We start from the raw sequence: 18,689 nt of genomic DNA on the forward strand, positions 1-18,689 counted from the left end.
CGATCATGTGGGCTCAACTATATCTAGAATCTGCTCCTGAGCTGGAGCAACTGGTAGTACTACAGGTGTTGGTCCAACAGTGGTACGAGCTACACCTCGACCTCTACCTCGACCCCGGCCTCTACCACGGCCCCGGCCACTCGCGGCCCTAATTGGTGGCACTAGTGGCTAATCGTCCGATCCGGTAGTACGTGTTCTCACCATCTGTGAGAGAATAGAATAATATAAATTTAGTTTCCGGAATCAACAATTTCGCACGACAGAGTACAAGAACCTGCTCATGACTAGTGAGACCTATGTAACCTAGGCTCTGATACCAACTTGTCACGAACCAAAATCCCAACTTGTCGTGATGGCGCCTATCTTGATACTAGGCAAGCCAATAATCTCGATAAACCACAATTTCTCTTAAGTTTGAAAATACAATAATTCAACACAATACAAAATCTCACAAATACTAACATGAACACTCCCCAAAACCTGGTGTCACCGAGTACATGAGCATCTAATATGAGTACAAGTCTGCAAAATACGGTCTATAATAGTCTAAGTCCAAAATACAGTAATACAGAGACAGGGAAGGAGAGACAACGTCTGCGAAATACGGCAACTACCTCTGAATCTCCTGAAAATCAACTGCGTGAAATGATCAACACCCGCTATATTCCAGAACACCTGGATCTGCACACGAAGTGCAGGGTGTATTATGAGTAGAACCAACTCAGCAAGTAATAATAATAACTAAGGAACTGAAGATAATGACAAGCTACGCAGTCATAGTTCACTTTTAGTAATTCCAGCAAAGAATAGACATGCTTTCAATCCGGCAGTTTAAGTCAAATCAATTTTATACAGTTCGATTTCAAGTAATCCGGATATAAATTCTTTCAGAGATTTTACAACAATGACAGTTAGCAACCAAGTGCAATAACAAATGTAAAGCAAGTACAGCCTCTTAGGCAACAGTCACTCAACTCATCACAACAGCTCAACCACTCGGCTCTCAGCCCTCAGCACTCACACCCAATGGGTACCCGCGCTCACTGGGGGTCTTTACAGATTCCGGAGGGGCTCCTACAGCCAAGCGCCATAATCTGCACGGCCAACTCACGTGCTGCACGGACAACTCACGTGCTATAATATCCTGCACGGACAACTCACGTGCCATAATATCCTTACCTCACTGACGAGCCCTCGGCCTTACTTAGTCCTCAACCTCTCAAGTCTCTCAGGCTTTCAGAAATCACAAAGATCAGTCCAAACAAAGATAACATAGTATATCAACAAATATCCAGAAAGATTAAGGTATAATACACAAGAAAAATCATGACTGAGTACAAGACAACAATTAGCAATTAATTCAACAAGTAAGCGACTTCTGTGTGTCCCAACGGTACTATAACATAGCCTAAGCATGACTTTTAACATGATTAACAGTTAAATTTCTTCAACATAAAGAGAGCTTATAGCTAACAACAGGTTATTCAACTTTATAGTTTCACGGGACGGACCAAGTCACAATCCCTTCTGTGCATGCCCACACGCCCGTCACCTAGCATGTGCGTCACCTCCAAAACAATTACATGACACAAAATCTGGGGTTTCATACCCTCAGGACCAGATTTATAATTGTTACTTATATCAACCCGTGTAATTATTTATTCCGCTATGCCCTAGCCAAGAGAATTGGTCTCCGAAAAGTCTCGTATCTAGTCACAATTAATTCGAATCAGTCAAAACAAATTATTGTAATTAATTCCATAAGGAAATACTAATTTTCTCAATAAAATCCGAAATTAACTCAAAATATTGCCCGTAGGGCCCATATTTTGGAACCCGATAAACGTTACAGAATATGAACGCCCATCCAACCACGAGTCCAACCATACAAATTTCACCAAAATCCGACACCAACTCGACCCTCAAATCTTCAATTAAAGTCTATGAAGATTTCTACCATTTTCAACCCAATCCTTGCCCATTTAAACTTAACAATCTTTCTACAACCTTATTAGTATGTATATATGATACTCTGCACCCAAAAATCATACTATTAATCACCCATCTTTACTCCAACCCCGAAATTGAAGAATTAGAGAAAGAAATTCTTACCTCTTTGAAGCCCTAACAAAGATCCTTGTGAAATCTTCAAACCTTGAACAAAAATTGATGGATAAATAACTAAGTCTTCACTTTCTCTCTCTAAAGTTCTCTCGCCTCTCTCTAAAATATCAGATTTTGGCTCAAAAATTAGCTTCAAGAGCTATAAATCGAAGTTGGGTCAGGTCAAAAATTAAAAAGAATGAAAGCTCCGACGCAGTTATGCGATCGCATAACAGGTATGTGGTCTGCATACTGGCCGCACAATTTGTCCTCCAAAGCTAGGCGTTACTGACATGTTATGCGGTCATTTTGCGGTCCGCATACTTGATCTGCGGTCGCATAATGCACCGCAAAATAGGTCTGTGGTCACATAGTGTACCGCAGATGTTCCTCAAATCTTACCCTCCTCCTGCTACACTTTGCGACCATTATGCGGTCCGCAAAGTGATTCTGCAACCGCATAGTAGTCGCAGAAATGACCAATTTCCGACAAAATTTTCTTTTACACTTTGATGCATTGTTCAACCCAATTTCCTAAATGCATCTTTGTACTAATTGATCTACCTCGGCACCACCAAAACTTAATTTCCTTAGCAAAATTTCTCCGGGGTCGTTACACCTAAGTCAATATCCGGTCAACCTTTTCAATTTAAATTGTAAACCTTGGAACTAAGAGTTCCAAATCATTTCCAAACCTCACCGGACCCAAACCAATTACCCCGGCAAGCCAAATAACAACTGTAATTCACAATTTGAGCAGTAAATGGGGAAACAGGATTATAATACTCAAAACGACCGGTCGGGTCGTTACATATGCGATGTGACGTGTGTTTATACGCCGTCAAAAGAATTATTTCCATATTTTCTTGTATTTCATGAATAATCTCATTCCATGCCTTAATTGTTACATGTTTTGCTTTCTATGTCATAACTTGTTACTTGACATTAATTATTCTTGTATTGAATTGTTCGTCCCTTCCATGACTCCGTGATTATTTGCTACTTGCCTTAACTATTTTACTTGCACACCGTAATTGTCACGTACTTGAGTTATCTTGTTGCTTTTGTAATATTTGTTGCATTCCTTGATTATTACGTGGTTCATTTATTGCCTTGTACTCATACTCTTTGATTTTAGAATTCTTGTAAATTGAATTATTGGATTGTTTATGTTTATTGAGATTGTTTGTGGATATGGTTGCATGCCGCAACGGGAATTGAAGGATATAAATTGAAATGGTGGAATAAGGGAGGATTTTGATATTGATTATAATGATATGGTGGGATCGGGTTACGAGCCACAACAGGTTGTATACGTGATTCTTGATATTGATAAAATATATTATGGTGAAATAAGGGAGGATTGTATGTGTATGGTGGGATCGGATTGCGCGCCGCAACAGATTGTGTGTGTTGTACTCGCTGTTGTTATTGTGTTAGTTTTCAGAATTTTTATATGAAATTTTGAGGTCTGTTATTCTGAGTTCTTTGATTATGAGGTTGAGTTCATTTTCATAAATTACCTACTTTACTTTCATTCCTGTATTTTTCCCTGTAATTATTATCATTGCTGCATTTAGGTAATTGTAAGTGGCATGTCTTAGCCTTGTCACTACTTAGTCGATGTTAGGCTCGGCACTTACAAAGTACGTGGGGGCGGTTGTACTCATACTACACTCTGCACTTCTTGTGCAGATTTCAGAGTGGGTCCTAGCGGCGTTCAATAGATTTGCTCGGATCCAGTCGTTGACGGAGACTTGAGGTACAACTGCACAGTATCTGCAGCCCTGAAGTCCCCTGCCCTCCTATCTTTACTACTTTTTTGAGTTTCAAAATAGTGTATTTTTATTCATACCATGGTTGTAGCACTCTAGATGTTCGTGTACCCGTGACACCAGTTTTTGGTTTATGTTTAGACTCGTTATTCAGTATTATTATGCTATACTACAGACTTATGTCGTTTCCCTTGTTAATAAATTGTTAAAAATCAGTAAATTCTCTGTTCATATCGGCTTGCCTAGCAAGTAGATGTTAGATGCCACCAAGACCTCGAGGTTGGAATTTTGGGTCGTGACCCTATTAGCATTATTATAGCTTCCTTTATAGCTACAGGTACAAACGTCTCATCATAGTCAATGCCCTCCTCTTGATTGTATCCCTGAACCACCAGTCTGGCCTTGTTCCTTGTGATATTTTCTTGTTCATCTAGCCTGTTTCTTAACAGCCATCTGGCACCTATGACAGTTCTGTTGTTGGGTCTCTGTACCAAGTGCCAGACCTTGCTTCTTTCAAACATATTTAGCTCCTCTTGCATGGATAAAATCCAAACTGGATCCTTTAGAGCTTCCTTGATGGTCTTAGGTTCAACTTATGAGAGAAATGTTGTGAGTGCACATAGGTTTCTCAGAGATGACCTAGTTTGCACTCTTGCATTTGGATTAGAGATAATGCTCTCAAGAGGATGTGAACTTTGATATTTGCATGGCCTGATCTGCATACCCAAAGATGATTCACCCAAGGAGAGACCCAAAGGACCAAGTTCAGTAGGTATCACTTCATTAGTCTGGTTAGCAGTCAGAGTAGTTCTTGCTTCTTCTTGTTCCTCATGATCACTGTCTATTTCCTTGTGGTCCCTGGATCCATCTTCAGATTGAGGTTCAGATTCCTTAGGAGCTCTATCATCAGTGAGTCCGATGTCACAGTCTTCATCCTGCAGACCTTTCTCGACCAAATTGTTAGATTCATCAAAAATAACATGAATATTCTTTTCTACACACATAGTTCTTTTATTAAAAACTTTATAGGCCTTACTATGTGGAGAGTAACCCAAGAAAATTCCCTCATTAAACTTATCAAGATTTTATTTTCCATTATTATGCACAAAATATTTGCACGCAAATGCTCTCATGTGAGCGATGTTGGGCTATGTACCTCAAAGTAACTCATAGGGAGTTTTCTCAAGGATTGGTCTCACCGTGCATCTGTTCAGCAAGTAATAGGCAGTATTGACTGCCTCAGCCCAGAAACTCTTAGGCATTCCATTATCAAGCAACATGGTCCTTCCCATATCTTCTAGGGATCTATTCTTTCTTTCTACAACCGCATTTGGTTGTGGAGTTCTAGGTGCAAAACAATTATGATCAATACCTTGTGAGTTACAGAATTCAAGGAATTTGGAATTTTCAAACTTAGTTCCATGGTCTGTTATTATACTTAATACATTGCAACCCGGTTTTTGCTGAATCATTCTGACAAATACATATAAAATATCAAAGGTTTCATATTTTGATCCCCAAAACAGAATTCATATATACCTAGAGAAGTCATATACAATGATAAAAACATACCTCTTACCTCCTCTGCTCCTCACTCTCATTGGTCCACATAGGTCCATGTGAAGGAATTATAGAGGTTTGGAGGTGCTGACAACCTATTTAGATTTAAAAGGTGACCTTACATGTTTCCCTCTAACACAGGCATCAAAAACCTTGTCTGAGGAGAACTCAACTTTTGGTAGACAAAGGACCAAGTCCTTTGGTGCCAACTTGTTCAGTTGAGAAATACTAGCATGACCTAGTCTTCAATGACATAGCAGTGGGCCATCATCCACTATACTTCAGCACGTGTGCTCACTCTGAGGAAGAGACATAATGGATATCTTGTACACATTGTTATGTCTCTTACCTTTTAATACAACTTTATCAATATCAAGCTTAGTGACAGTGTAGATTTTAGAATTGAATTTTACTTCATTTCCTTTATCACACATTTGAGAGATGCTAAGAAGATTGTGTTTAAGGCCTACCACATAATACACATCTTCTATAGCATGATATAGTGACTTACCAACTTTTCCAATACATGTTATCTGGACCTTTTTCCCATTTCCAAATGACACACTCCCTCATTGGAAGGCTATCATCAAAAGGAAGTTTTTCTTTTCTCCGATCATATGTTTTGAGCATCCACTGCCTAGATACCGGTCTTGATTGTTCCATCTCACTTAACCTGCTCCAAAAATTATAAGTTAGTCTTGGGAACCCAAACAAGCTTGGGTCCTTTTTTTGATTAAAAAAAAAGATGAATCAGATCTCTTCTTGACAAGAAGGGAAAAGGATTAGTAGCTATTTGCTTATTAACATTAATCCACTTAGTATGGACTGAAGGCTCGGCTTTTGGTTCCTCTTTCTTCTTCACGTTTTTAGCAAGACCAAAGGTATTTCTAAACTGAGCATAAATTTAGGTAGTACATGTATCTCTAAAGTGCCTTACCTTTCCACAATGAGTGTACATTTTATTATCATAAATTCCTACATACTTTGGAGCAAACTTGGGAACAGGTTTTCTGTAACCAATTCCTAATTTGGTAGAGATGCAATTTTCATTCAGCCAATTCAAGGCATCTGAAGATCTATGCCATTTGCTTAGTCTAGATAGTTCATAATTATCCTTTTATAGATTTTCTTGCAGGACTTTATTCCTACATTCAGCATCACAAAGATTATCTTTAGCCCTTTTTAATTCCTTATCAAGCATATCATGCAGATCACTCATTTTTCTCTTACCATATATATCGGGAGACTTCTCATTTTTAGAAGTGAGCTCAAGAACTTGGTTCTTAAGGTCTTTGACTTGTCTTTCTAGACTAGCTTTGTCATATTCATGGTCTTTTAGATCAAGTTTGACACATGAAAGATTTCTTATTAACTGATCATTTTCAGTATTCATTTTATCCATTTCACTTATCATGGCCATCAATTATTTTTTAGATATAACTTGAATGTTTTCTTTTAAGTTAGAGATACTTACCTGATTTGTTTCATCTTCAGTTTCTGAACCTCATGGCCATCATTCCTATCACTTCTTCTTCTATTTGGATTTCTTTAATCGCCATCAATGCCACTTCGATGTTTCTATCTCCAAAGTCAGCTTCTAAGGTCCTCCACATATCATGGGTAGAGATGCAAGAGGACACTTTGTAGATAATATTTTCGGGCAAGTTTCTGTAAAGCAAGTCCTTTGGTCTAGCATTTTTCTGGACTGGCTGATGATTTTCATCATCATATTCCTCTTCTCTCTTGTTGAACTTGTTACCTTCACCATCCATTTTGGTCGGGAGGGTTGGTCCATGACTGATAATTACCCATAGGTCAAAGTCAGTGTCCTGAAGGAACATTTTCATATGTAGCTTTCATTCATTATAGTGATGTCCATCAAATAAAGGAGTTCTTCCAATGTGTATTCCAAGCTGTAATGGAGGCTCTGTCTCCACTGCTTGATGTCATGAATTACAGCATAAAGACTTATAGTCTTATCTTCATTTTCTTCCTCTTTATCACTTCCACTTTCCTCCACTCAATTTACCACATTGACCAATCCTTAACCATGTGATCTAGATTGCTACATTTATAGCACCCATGATAATTAGCTTTATAAATCTGCTTAGGCTTACCACTGGTCTCTCTCTTAGATGCATTTTTGGAGTTCTTCATGAAACTCTTGAACTTAGCAAACATTGCTAGGCCAAGATCATCACTGTCAGATTCATCTTCCTTAGACGCCTTAAGGACCAAGGTCTTACCCCTATTTGGTTCTTCCTTGTGCATTTCTATCATTTTCATTTCATGAGTTATTAAGTTTTCAACCAACTCATCAAGTGAGATTTTCTGCAGCTCCTTCGCTTCCTGGTTCGCTGTGACTTTTGATTCCTATGAAGCTGGATGAATCCTTAGAACTTTGCTGGCCAACTCTTTTGTGGTAAATACCTTTCCATGTGATTTCAATTCATTAGTTATTATGGTAAATCTAGTCATCATCTTCTGTATGGGCTCATACTCCTTCATGGAGAAGAGATCATAGTTTCTCATAAGTAGTTTTATCCTTGATCTCTTCACTTGGTTTGTTCCTTCATGAGTAGTTTGGAGTGCATCCCATATCTCCTTTGCATTAGAGCGCGCATAAATTCTGTTGTACTTATCAAGACCAAGTCTACATATAAGGATTTTCTTAGCCTTTGAATTCTTCTCCGTCATTCTGAAATCTGTTGCCACAAATTTAGAGGGGTCCTTAGGAACTATTTCATTTTGTATTTTTTTAGTAGGAGTCAATGGACCTTGGTTCACTATGGTCCATAGTTCATAGTCTTTAGCTGTCAAGAAGTCTTCCATTCTTTCTTTTCACCAACTGTAATATTTTCCATTGAACATGGGTGGTCTTGTAGTGGATTGTCCTTCATTAATTTCAGGCGGTGCACTCATCTTGCTTCCAAGATCTCTCTAGGAGTTAGCCGTGTGTGTGAGAGAACCTACTCTTATACGAATTATTAGTTTGAGTACCCGTATGAATTACTAAAGAACATGGTTCTATACAGTGTTCATGAAACGTGAAATAAAGTAAACACATCAATTTTTACGTGAAAATCACCCGGCTCAAAAGGAGCAAAAACCACGACCTACTGCGTAGGATTTTCAACTTCAACTCCACTAGAACAATGAGCCAAGATATATCAATTACAAGACTGTAATTCAATACTCTCCAGTACTCCTACTACGACTTTTTGATTTACAAGTTACACTAACTTGTAAAGTAAACATTCACTGCAACTTACTAATTATTTGTGACACTTTGATTACAACTCAATTTCCTAAAACACATTCACTAGACTGACTCAAGACGAATACAACAGTGGTACTCGATTAGAGTGTGCAAAATATAGTTCTTCAGTTGATGTGTAATAAGATAATCACAGAAGTCCAAAATAGATAGTATTTAAACGCCTGGACTTGAAGATCTTCTGGGAGTCCTATTCATAATCAGCTTCTCGTTTGATAGGACTCCTACTGTTCAAGACTCCACAAGTTTTGGGACTCTTGTCTCTTACTGATTTATTCTTATCTTGTTAGGCAACAACCCTTATCATATGTAGCAGCCTTTTTTCCACCAAACTCGGACCTGAGTAACTTTGAGATAAAGTTATTATCTTGCACAGACGAACAATCATCAACCCCAGGAGCTGGTCTTTTACCCTGAAGAACTAGTTCTTAGAACAGTTAAGCAGCGTTGAGGACCTGGTTCTTCAAACGTTGCATCTAAAAATACTTTATTAATCATCAAAATCACAATACTCAACATACATTGTCTAGTGTTCTTTTTTGTTCCGTTATTCGCATTAGGGTCCCGATTCATACTGATTTCCATTGTATAATGCTCATTAAAAGAAGAAGTGCTCCTAACAAGATTTTGTTCATATACAGAACTCGAACATAAACCTCTTATTAAGGGTAGTGTTGCTTATCAGGCGGACCAGACCAATATTTAGGGGTAACGGCTCGGCTTACCAATTATCGACTTTTAAATGTACTAATCTGCTAGCAACCCGATAAGATATTGGTTGATTCGATATCGGGTTAGCAATTATCGTCGATCGAATTAGACGGTTTATCGAATAAATCTAAGAGAAAGACAATGAAAATGAGATCAGTACAATCTACTTCTAAAATCACGTGTACAACTATTACTTAATGCTCATTCATTCAGCGGCGATAATACAGAAACAAAAGTTCAAGGATGTCATCTTTGCTGGAAACAAAAGTACTATCTTTTGTAATAAAATAGAGAAACAAAAGTTCAATTTTCATCATCTTTACTGGAAACAAAAGTTTTAATAATACCAAGGAAACTACTTTGGAGTGTGGTTGCTCGTTATTTTAAAGAAGTACGCCTTTACTGTTAATAATTAATGATAGATACTTTATATACATAGGGGTAGAAATATAAATATAATAATGTTAATGAGTTAATGATTTAGTCGATAAGAAAATTGAGTAATTCGTGTCGATAAACTTTTATTCTAAATTTTAATCCGTTTGCCCAGTAAGCTAATTTTACGATTAAGTTATCAGTTACAATTTGATTTTGAACGGTCCTAATTAAAGGTAATGGATCCTACCGGTCTCACAAAATCCTAGACTATTTTAACTTTTGTCTTTTTGATTTGCTAAAGGATGTTGGTAAATAGTACAACTAGTAGGAAGAGAGAAAATTATTTTCCTTCAGCAAATGCGCTAACTTCCTCATCTGTAATAGGAGTTAACTTCTTTGTGCTAAATCACACTGAAAAACTGACTTCACCTATCTTGATCTCCTCTATTACTCTTCTCAATGCTCATGGCTATATATATATATATATATTTCTATTATAAAGAATAGAGAAGAGGAGGTCGAGCAAGGGCTGACCAAGGGCATTATGACCATTTAAAAATATAACTGCATTGTTTGCTTGTATGGTAGGCTCAAAAGCTTGGTTGTAGCCTATGGGTTCCTAATGACCGAAAAAACAAAATCAATGTGGCCCTAAACTACTATTACTTTTTTGTTTGTTTGAAAGTAGATTACTTCTCTATTCGCACTTTCACTGTTTAAAAAATATTAAAAAAGAGTGGAAATAATTTATGTAGATTTTTATTAAAATGTTCTTATATTAATATCAATTGATATCATTTTATACAAATTCTCATTAAATTGCAATTTCAATTGGAACGCTTTATAAAATCAGTAAACAAATATATTTAAGAATAAAATATAGTTTCAAGTAACTTTTTTATTATAGGATATTGAAATTTGTTAAAATTATATAAAAATAATTCCCTTTATAAAACATGATTTGAGAATAATCTAAACAAAAAATTAAGACAACTAATTTGGGGGATGTTTTTTTATTATTATATATTAGGCAGCATGACAAGTATCATTATGTATAATTATACTTCTCCCTCTATGATCAAATTTAGTTGGTTACTTCCTCTATTTTTAATAAAGAATTCAACATTATATAAATTTCAAAATACATAAATATAAAATTAGCTATTTTAAAAAATTCTAAACAAATAGTTATAGTAAAGAAAGTGGTACTACATCCCAGAGTATCTCAATCATATCAAATGTAACTAGAAAAAATATGTGATAAAAATAATTATTTATTTTTTAATGAATTATCCAAATATGTCTTTAAAGAAGAATAAACTACACATTTACTTATTATTATTTTTTCAATAATTCAAAATCACGATTATTATTTCAAATAACAAAGAATAAGATTTTTGCATCATCTATTTGGAAATATAATAAATATATCTTATTATTCAAATTTTGATTAATAAGAAAGAAAAGAAATATATTAACACAATTGAAAATACTAAAAGAGTACAACTATATAATAATGAGAAAGTACATCATGACTTATTTTTCAACTGCCTTTTTAATCGTTATTTTTATAATTAATTTTATGTTTGGTGGTGTGAAACTATTTTTTTAAGTAAAAAAGTGTAGAACCTATGTAGAAATACTCTAACTTGTACTTGAAGTATCGTATAATCTTTGTTATAATGAAGTGTCGGACTACGACAAGTATTACAATGTGATTGTAGCAATACGATTTTAGAAATATTAAAAATACACATAACGCAACATATAAAAGACAATATAGGTAAACATGAATATATACGTTATCACACAAAATTCTATTTTCTTTCTTCTTTCTTTAAAGACGAATAAAGTGTGTAATTAGCAATAATTCAACAAATATTATGTAAAGACCCGACCGGTCGTTTTGAGTATTACAGCCCTTTTTCCCCATTTGCTGCTCAATTTATGCTTTACAGTATTTTAAGACTTACCGGGTTAGTTGGTTCGGGTCCGGAGAGAATTCAGAGTGAAATGAGACACTTAGTCTCATAATTAAAAAATTTAAGTTAGAAAAGTTGATCAGATGTGCACCTATATGTAAAAGACCTCAGATTTGAATTCTGATAATTTCAACAGCTCCGTATGGTGATTTTGGACTTAGGAGCATGTCCGAAAAATTATTTGGAGGTCCGTAGTGGAATTAGGCTTAAAATGGCAAAAAATCAAATTTTGGGAAAGTTTGACCGGGGGTTGAATTTTTGATATCGGGGTTGAAATTCAATTCTGAAAATTTGAATACCTCTGTTATGTAATTTATGACTTGTGTGCAAAATTTGAGGTCAATCGGACGTGATTTGATAGGTTCTGGAGTCATTTGTAGAGATTAGAAATTTCAAAGTTCATTAGGTTTGAATTGGGATGTAATTCTTGGTTTTAGCGTTGTTTAAGATGATTTGAGGATTCGACTAAGTTCGTATGATGTTTAAAGACTTGTAGGTATATTTGGTTGAGGTCCCTGGGGCCTCGGGTTGAATTCGGATGGTTAACGGATCAAAAATTTGGACTTGAACGACTGTTGGAATTTTCTGATATCTGATTTTGTTTTCCTTCTACGCGATCGTGTAGGCTTAGTTGGACAGTGGAGTTTTATTCTATGCGGTCACGTGGGGATATCCGCGATCGCGTAGGATTAACTAGGGGCTGCTGAGTTTTGTTCTATGCGATCGCGTGAAGAGGGATGGGATCGCGTAGCTCTAGGATTTTGTGACTCGCGAACGCGTGAAGAAGGTCGCGATCGGGTAGAGTAAGTGGAGCGGAAATAGAAGTCACGTGTTTTGTGCTTCGCGATCGCGTGGACAAGTCCGCGATCGCGTAGATCTGTGATGTTGTGCATCGTGATCGCGTGGGAAAGTCCGCGATCGCGTAGGGTTAAATCTGGGCAGTGGAAAACTGTTTCTCACGCGATCGCGTAGAGCAAATGACTGGGCAGAGAGTTTAAGTTCTGAAAATGGGACTTCGTCCCATTTTCCATTTTGATGGATTGGAGCTCGGGAAGAGGCGATTTTCGGGAATTTTTCAAAGAAAATAACGGTGTAAGTGTTCTTAACTCCATATTGGTTAAATTACCTGAATTCATGGTTGTTTTTAATATTTAATTGGTGAATTAAGTTGGAAAATTGTGAAAACTCTCTTGGTTTAATTTGGAGATTTGAGTGTCGAGTTGATGTCGGATTTGAGTAAAATTTATATGGTTGGACTCGTAGTTGAATGGGCCCCACGGGCGATTTTTGAACTAATTTTCGGATGTTTATGGAAAATTAGTGCTTTCTTATGGAATTAATTCCAATAAATTTTATTGACTGAATCGAATTATTTGTGGCTAGATTCGAGGCATTTGGAGGCCAATTCACGAGGAAAAGACATTGCAGAGTAAAGAATTTCACGGTTTGAGGTAAATAACAGTTTTTAATCTGGTCCTGAGGGTATGAAACCCAGAATTTTGTGTCATGTGATTATTTTAGAGATGGCGCACATGCTAGGTGACGGACGTGTGAGCGTGCACCGAGGGGATTGTGACTTAGTCCGTCCCGTGAAACTGTAAAGTTGAATAACTTGTTGTTAGCTATATGTTCTCTATGTGTTGAAGAAATTTGACTGTAAATCATGTTAGAAATCATAATTAGGCTATGTGATAGTATTGTTGGCACCCGCAGAGGTCGCGTACTTGTTGAATTATTTGCTAATTGTTGTCTTGTACTCAGTCATGATTTGTTTTCGTATCGTACCTCAGTCTTTCTTGATATTTGTTGATACACTATGTTATCTTTGTTTGGGCTGATCTTTGTGATTTCTGAGAACCCGAGAGATTAGAGAGGTTGAGGACTGAGTAAGGCCAAGGGCCTGTCGGTGAGGTAAGGATATTATGGCATGTGAGTTGTCAGTGCGAATTATGGCGTTTGGGCTATAGGAGCCCCTCCGGAGTCTGTACACCCCTAGTGAGAGCGGGTACCCATTTAGTGTGAATGCTGAGGGCTGAGAGCCGAGTGGTTGAGTTGTTGTGACGAGTGGAGTGACTGTTGCCTTGAGAGGCTGTACTTGCTTTCATTTGTTGTTGCACTTAATTGTTATCTGTCATTGTTGTGAAATTCTCTAAAAGATTTTATATCTGGATTACATGAACTTGAGCTGTATAAAATTGACTTGACTTAAACTGCTGGATTTGAAAGCATGTCTATTCTTTGTTGGAATTACTGAAAGTGAACTATAACTATGTAGCTCGTCATTATCTTCAGTTCTTTATTTATTATTATTACTTGTTGAGTTGGTTGTACTCATACTACAACCTACACTTCGTGTGTAGATCCAGGTGCTTTTGGACACAGCGGGTGTTGATTTTCTCGCACAGTTGATTTTTCGGAGATTCAGAGGTAGTTGCCGTATTTTGCAGACCTTGTCTCCTTTTCCCTATCTCCTTGTTTATTGTATTTGGTCTTAGACTATTATAGACCGTATTTTCCAGAATTGTATTCATATTAGATGCTTATGTACTCAGTGGCACCAGGTTTTGGGAAGTGTTTGTATCAGTATTTGTGAGATTTTATATTGTATTTAGATATTATATTTTCAAACTTAAGAGAAATTGTGGTTTAATGAAATTTTCGGCTTGTCTAGTATCGATATTGGCGCCATCACGACAGGTTGGGATTTTGAGTCTTGACAAGTTGGTATCAGAGCCCTAGGTTGCATAGGTCTCACGAGTCATGAGCAGGTTTAGTAGAGTCTTGCGGATCTGTACGGATATGTCTGGACTTATCTTAGAGAAGCTGCTGAACCCTTAGGAAAATTTTACTTTCTTGTATTCTATCGTACAAAATTGATCCAGCTTGAAACATAACTCTTTGAATTATTTCCACGCATTTTGTATGTGCATATGAGCGCTCGATATCAGCTTTGCATCGCCGGCTTGTGATTCCATGGACGATGTTTGGGATGTGTATTCCGTGTTCTGGTGATGGGCCAGTCTGGAGGACTTGAGGCCAGGTTTAGACCGCAGTTTAGGCTCGGTAGCTTCAGTTATAACCTGTACATTTGAAATCATATATCCGTTAATGTCCCTACGAGTGAAATTTATGGCTCGATGAGCGGTTGAATGGCTATATGTTAAGTGTGATGTGTTCAGATGGGTTGAATGAGATGAATAAAGTTTACTTATGACTCAAGAGTTTGCTATTGGGTACTTGATTTCTGTCTTGATTCGACGTATAGTCTGGAGTTATGAGTGTATTGAAGGATCTTTCACGTTGTTAAATTGTGGGACAAATTAAATTCTCATGTCTTGTCAATGAGATTGGACTTAAGAAGAGTAAGTGATGGTGTAGTAATTGTGGTTGCGAATGGGCATTTCTAATGTTGATCGCTCAAAAACAATGATCTTTGAAGAGGCTTAGAGTCGGTAACATTTTATTGGTTCAGGTGCGATAGAGATGCATTTTGATTTGATGCAACAGTTGGGCAGCAAAGTGTGAGGGAAGACATGATAGGAAGCATTTCGCGGTTGTTGGAGTACTAGCAGGTCAAGTAGGAGAAGTAGAGGTTGAGAAGTTGCTTAGAGGAGATGGTTTAACCGAAGTAAGAGTGGCAGATTAGCATATTGATTCTATGGTAGGGTAGTCGCGTGCCTTGAGGAAGTGTAGAATGGTTTGGAATCGTGATAGAATGTGATTTGTCCTACCAACCTTATTTGGAGTGATGGTTACTGTACGAAGAAAGATTGAATATGGGAGAAAGGAGTTTGTTTGAAATGAAGAGGGATGTGAAGATCTAATTATTATTTCAGGCGCAATATGACTTGAGTTTGAAAGGTATTGTTGAACTTTCAGTTGATGTCAATAGGCAAAGTGCAGACTTATACAAATGGTGGATGAGTATGAGCTCAGGAGATTTTACTGATTATGTAGTCGTTGCACCCAGTGCAGCGTCGTTGCAAGATGTCGGTAAGGAATCCCACATGTGGGTTATCTCGTGTGAGTAGTTAGCAGTGGCGTGATGTTAATGAAACTTCTGCGAGGAATATTACTTGCTACCTGGTAAGAGGTCGAGTGTGTGACTGTGGCTGGTGATTCAGAATATCCATGAGAAGCTTAACAAAAGACTTCGAGAAGTCTGGCAGGTTAACAGTGCGAGATCTTGGTAATTGAGAAAGGAGAAATCCTTGCAGGTTCTAATTTTATATAGTTGCAGCTTAAAGCTAAGTGGGGGAGCCTGCTATTGACAATTTGATTTCATGGTTATGTATTAAATTTTTGTTTTTGTCGGAGTCATACTTGTGGATCAGTTCTGACTTGCAGAAATAGATATCGAGGATGACTCAAGTAAGGAAATTCCTGAATACGGGTTATATGGCATTTTATAGAAATATGAAAATTATGGAATGATTAAGTTGTTATTTTGAAGGATGTAGTGCACACGAAGTATGAATTTGATTCGCCGTGTTAAGGAAGGGTTACTTATTTGAGTGTTGATTGTGCTAAAGGCGCACATATCTTTCGGCCCGTTTGGGGCGGAGTAAATTAGATTTGAGCATAGTGGATGACTATCGAGAGAGTTCTAATGGATTCAAAATGCATATGTGGAAATTGAAAAATTTTCGAATTCGTATATCACTAGAATCAGTTACTTACATTGGATGGTATCGGGACATGTGGTAATTCTGTTTGACTATGGATTTTACATTTCAATATAAGAAAGGAAAGAGAAACAATTTTAAATTCGCATAAGGTATTTTCAGAGTGAGTGTTATGGTTGGGGTATTTATGAAGGTGCTTAAGAAGAATACAGTGGCTTATGGGCCTTAGGGCGATGCGTTTTTATGTTAGGATGTCTTGTAGTGAGCTTTGGGTAAGGATAGTAGTGTTTTTACAAGGAGAAATGTCAACCTGAGGGTGATTCAGAAGAAACTCGGAGAAAATAGGACAAATGGGTAATATGCTGAATTAGTATGGTAATGATATGCTTGGTTCTTTTGGTTCTTATGATGATGTGGACTTTACAGGTGTTTTGTGGCAATACTCTCGGATTTGGCAACTTGTGTGGCTTGGTGGAGTTAGATGAATTCAATTCTGACAGCTTGATTATGTGTAGATAGATTTCAAAGTGTTCATGATGGTTTCTATCATGGTTTGAATTGGATATTTTGTATCGGTGTATGGAACATGTTATTTATTGTGATTTCCTCTTGGAAAGAAGCAATAGAGAGGTTTCTAACTAATAAGGTATGTAATTTGCTGGTGACTCAGAGTTTATAATGAGATTCTCGTGCTTGTCACGTGATAGATGTGGTGTGTTGTGAGGGATTTAGATTTATACGTATGAGATGGTAGTTCATTCTTGAAAGGAAGATCAAGAATTCTGAATGGAATGGTCAGTGTTATATATTTCAATGAATGTTATAACTGCTCGATAATTCCTGAGAAGGGTGCGCATTTCAGAAGGCGCGTTGTGTTTTGACGTACGAATGTTCTTCCGTATTGCAGTACTCACCTGGTTGATTGACTGCTGATATTCAAATTATTGCTATGTGGCACGGAAGATGTATGAATGTATTCCTCATGGGATTATCGTGAATGGAAGATGTGTTAGCCATTTTAGTGCTAGATTTAGGATCTGTTGCGGTGATTCATGTGTTCGATGAATTTGAAGATTGAGAGTTCTCAGAAGTATATTGTTTCATGGTTGCGACCTATTTGAGGTGACTATTTTATTTAAAACTCGGGGGAGACACTAGTTGCGTTAATTATTTGTGATAGCTATGCGCTATGAGTGCGCATATATATGAGGTTTGAGCCCATTTGCGGGCATTAGAGCAAGTATTCATACTCTGAAGAATACTTAGGCTATTATATGCCTGGAGTTGACTGTTAAGCGTAAAGTTATAACATTTCCTGTATTCGTACCTTTGTTGAGAATTATTTGGGCTATACTTGAGGATACAAAGAAGATGATTCCCTAAATAGATGGGGTAGTTACTAATTCTGCGTAACATTGCCGATTTGAAGTGCGATAACAGACTTTGCACATGCTTACACTATGGCATGCTATTTATACCAGTCTAGGAGCATGAGAATCGTATGGCATTATCATATACAAGTGTACTTGTTTAATTTCTCCTGTATGATATGCTGGGACTGGAGGCCTGTGACCATGGCGGGTGATTCATATTATTGGCACGTGAGTTGTCCGTGCCCTGTGTGGGAATTTTATTTCTTTTATAATTTATCGGATTTCATTGCTTTCCTTCCTCTACGATAAAAATTGCATGAGCAGCGTATTTGAGGAATTATGTACATGCGCCTACGGTTTTCCTCTTCACGAAATTTGAGGAGTTGGTTGTAACATTGTGGTTGAGGTGGTGCTTGTTGAACTTGCAATATGGTTATCTTCCTTGAGACATCTCCCATATATGGGTACACAGATTGCGCAGTGGTGGCTGGATTTATATTGATGTGGCGTGTCTGTGAGATAGTTGTGTTTAATAATATAAGGTCATCAGACCTAGAATGGGTACTATCTTGTTTGATTACAGTATATTCGGAAGGATAATATTGAAAGTCAGCTTAGAAATTTGCTATGGTTCTTGTCGAAGGAGGGGGAGCTCCACAACTGGTGGATCTGATGAATGGTTACGAGTTTCAGCGTGTTTCTTTTATTATCAACAGTGTACGAAGGTGTTGGGATGAGGTTTTGTTCGATATGGAGTTTAATGCTAGTACTTGGTTGATTTGGAGTAGTTACTGTGATCAGGAATGGTGCAACGAGTGGGCGAGTTGTGTAATATGCTGGGTGATTATATTCGTGATTATAGTTATAGCTCGATGCAGCTTGTTCAGACTCATACAGTGTGTAAA

At 37.3% G+C, this 18,689-nt stretch overlaps 1 protein-coding gene across 1 annotated transcript; it reads right to left on the bottom strand.

Moving 5' to 3' along the window:
- Positions 1 to 7,811: 7,811 nt before the first annotated feature.
- LOC138902291 (uncharacterized) lies at positions 7,812 to 8,270 on the bottom strand. The gene has a single exon (XM_070190135.1). It carries the CDS (start codon positions 8,268 to 8,270, stop codon positions 7,812 to 7,814), a length of 459 nt encoding a protein of 152 aa, XP_070046236.1.
- Between the last annotated feature and the right edge of the window lie 10,419 nt (positions 8,271 to 18,689).

Source organism: Nicotiana tomentosiformis, chromosome 12 (assembly GCF_000390325.3).
Source record: "Nicotiana tomentosiformis chromosome 12, ASM39032v3, whole genome shotgun sequence".
NCBI classification, from domain to species: domain Eukaryota; kingdom Viridiplantae; phylum Streptophyta; class Magnoliopsida; order Solanales; family Solanaceae; genus Nicotiana; species Nicotiana tomentosiformis.

Coding starts and splice junctions, on each gene's coding strand:
- LOC138902291 (XM_070190135.1), bottom strand. CDS start 8,270: ATGGAAGACTTCTTGACAGCTAAAGACTATGAACTATGGACCATAGTG.